The sequence below is a fragment of the Pteropus vampyrus genome, unplaced genomic scaffold, assembly GCF_000151845.1.
Source record: "Pteropus vampyrus isolate Shadow unplaced genomic scaffold, Pvam_2.0 Scaffold452, whole genome shotgun sequence".
NCBI classification, from domain to species: Eukaryota; Metazoa; Chordata; class Mammalia; order Chiroptera; family Pteropodidae; genus Pteropus; species Pteropus vampyrus.
This window is the reverse complement of record NW_011889233.1, coordinates 508609-511563: the sequence shown is the minus strand read 5'-3', so window position 1 is coordinate 511563 and position 2955 is coordinate 508609. Positions and strand designations below refer to the sequence as shown.

General features: G+C 48.2%; 1 protein-coding gene across 1 annotated transcript in view; it reads right to left on the bottom strand.

Moving 5' to 3' along the window:
- GAPDHS (glyceraldehyde-3-phosphate dehydrogenase, spermatogenic) overlaps positions 1-2955 on the bottom strand; it is a 12125-nt gene that overhangs the window by 5845 nt on the left and 3325 nt on the right. Inside the window, exons 2-3 of the mRNA XM_023524230.1 lie at positions 2649-2847; positions 2377-2483 (exon numbers count right to left, since the gene is read on the bottom strand). Coding sequence (XP_023379998.1) covers positions 2377-2483; positions 2649-2847 — 306 coding nt within the window. The remainder of the gene's footprint in view (positions 1-2376; positions 2484-2648; positions 2848-2955) is intronic.

Here is a 2955-nt window from a genome sequence, read left to right as displayed (position 1 = left end):
AACTCATTTAACTCTCACAACCTGAGGAGTAAGTACTGTTATTATCGGCATTCTTCAGAGAAGCCAGAGCAGAAGTGAAGGGGTAGGAGGCAGAGCTGGCCAAGAGTGCAGGCAGGCTGGCCCTAGGATCTGTACTGGCTGCATTGCCAGAGTGAATGAATGAAAGAATAAATGAATGAATGTACAAATAAATAAATGAATGACTTGCTTCCTCTCTTCTCCCTGGGCCACACACACGGTTCTTCTCTCTCCCTGGTCATCTGCTCTGTCAGGTCACCTTATCATCTGGCCTACTAGTTCTTCTCTGAGGCCTCCCATTTCCTGCCTTCCAAGTTGGGCTCTTCAATAAATTCCTTTGCAATAATTGCTGAGTTGGCATGGGGCAAAGAGTTGGCAGCCCAGGAGGCCCTAGTCCATTATGGGTTTGCCTTCCTGTCCAGGGGCCTGTTTTGAGGTTTCCATTCATTCTTCAAGGAACTGCTGAGTCTACCCAGAGCCAAGGCCTGTGCCTACAGGTACCAAAGCAGCAGCGGTGACGCAACTGACAGGGCCCTTCTTGCAAGGAGGCTGTCGCCTTGTGGGAAAATGCTATTCCCAGTGCTCCCCACAGACCCGTTAACTTCAGCTATGCTCCCCACTATGGCTGTGAGGGACATGGTGGTCATCCCTATCAGCTACATTAGGAAATAGGCTCAAGGAAGTTCAGTCCCTTGCCCAAGGTCACCTGACTAGGAAGGATGGAGTGGAGTAAAGTACACACAAAGCAAGATAACTTGTGCCGAGTGCCCGGTGAATGCCAACAGTGCAGTGACGGAGGGCAGAGGAGGGGGGGGACAACTGCTGCAGTGACCCGACAAGGCAGTACCCGAATAGGGGTGCAAATTGAAGTGGTAGCTGTATGGGGACAGGGAAGAGGAGGGGAATGCTGTAAGTGGCAGGAATAATGGTGCCCGGGCTGAGGAGAGACAGGACATGGTATGTCTGAGTAATGACTGCTGTGTTGGCATTGTTTCTGGTACAACTTTAAACTTAGGTCAAGCAGCTTCTCCCATTCTCACTGGTGTTCCAGTCCCTGCCTCCACCCCCATCTTTGCACCCGACCCTGACCACCTCACCACAAGCCTTCCTTGCCCTTCTTTATTGTTTACCCTTCTCTACCAAATAAAAAGAGAGGGGCTGAGAGCGGACCTGATGGGAGGAGTGCTGGGAAGGCTTGTGAGCATACAAGAACAAGTGTAAAATTTGAGGCAGCCAGAGGACCAAGCAGTGGCTAGTAATTTTCATTAAAAGGATAAATTAGGTTTCTGTTTCCCATTTTATACTTTTTTAGTTTTTTGATATCTTGAAAATGTATTTGAAGTATGTTAAACGTCTAATATTATGGCTTTGACTTATAGATTCTAAACATCTTTAAATAAAGGAGGAGAGTTAATGTCAGTGAGGACTATGTGAAATGGGCACTAAGAAACATTGTCCAAATATAAGAGGTGCTAGATCAGGGTCCTGAGAGGTAGATGGCCAATGTGCTGAGGTGACATGGGAAGGGTGGGGGTGGGCACGCAAAGTGCTTGTGAGGCCCCATCAGAAGCTGGGATTTTATTTATGGGGTGATGGAAGGCCATTGGAAGGTTTAAGTAGGGGAGTAGTAACTAGGTCCAGCTGATGTTTAATAACCCTTTTCCTGTTTAGGAAAAAAAGTGTAGCTCTCTGCCAGTGTTAATTTAACATCATGCGTAGGAATGCTACGTTTTCTAGGATTTGACATTTTCAGCAATCGAGAATTACTGTATTTTGTAAGTGGCAGTACCACTACTAAAAAGAGAATGCTATAAATAGAAAGATGTTTGTTTCCAAAGATTATCAATATACTAGAGCGATGTGAAAATAATAACAAAAGCGAGATATTTCATGGCATACTTTAGGGGGTAAGGTTAGGACTGTAATCCACAAGTTATCTCGGGGTAAATGCTGCAGCTGCAAGCGCCACCAGTGTGTATTTCCCGGAGCAAACGGGAAATGGGTTAAAAAGGCCTCTATGGCTGCTGTGTAGGAACCGAGTGGAAGCTATTGGTTAGGTGGCGATGCCGTTTCCTGGGAAGGGAGATTTGGGGATTGAAGGAGAATCAAGAGTTGAGTTTTAGACATGTTGATATGCCTGTGAGAAGACATGCAAGTGAGTACAGTGGGGCATCTTTCCAGATTAGTGCTTCTAAAATGGGACTTCTCTAAGACCTCCCTCTCCAAACCAGTACCCAGAGGCATTTGCACACGGTCTGGGGTTATGAACCCTGTATGACAGGCTGGAATCCCATTCTCGTCATCTTTACGTCCCCTCCATTAATGTGTTGCAAGCATGCATTAGAAAGCTGCCCTTACCACTGGAAGATACTGATCTCCTGTTTATCCACGACCAGCCGTCCATTCTTGTATTCCACAGTCCCCTTGTATTGGCCATGGGTGGAGTCATACTTGAACAGGTACACCTGTGGCAAACAGCATAGCTCCAAGGCTTAGGGTGACGTGTGGGGGAGTGAAAATCCCTCAGGAGTCCCTGTCTTGGTGAAGGTTCCACATTGCAGCTGGGAGCCTTCCAGAGAACTCCCTGAACACCCTCCCCACCTCAGTCCTACCCTCTACCTGCTGCTCACCATGTATTCTGGGTCAATGAATGGATCGTTCACTGCTACCACCTTCACGCCCTTCTCCATACAGGCGCGCAGCACCAGGCGACCGATGCGTCCAAATCTGTTCAGGGACAGGGGGTGTGGGGTTGTCCTCAGAATCCTCAGCCAGCAGGCAGAGGAGAGAATGGGAGAGAAGTGGGTGACATGAGGCCCCTCAAGGAGACTGGGTGGGACTCAGTCTGGGGCAAGAAGGTAATCAGCCCTGTTGGGGGTCAGATGACCTCATCAGCCGCTTAACTGAGTTTCCTGCTTCCTCATCCATCCATCCTCT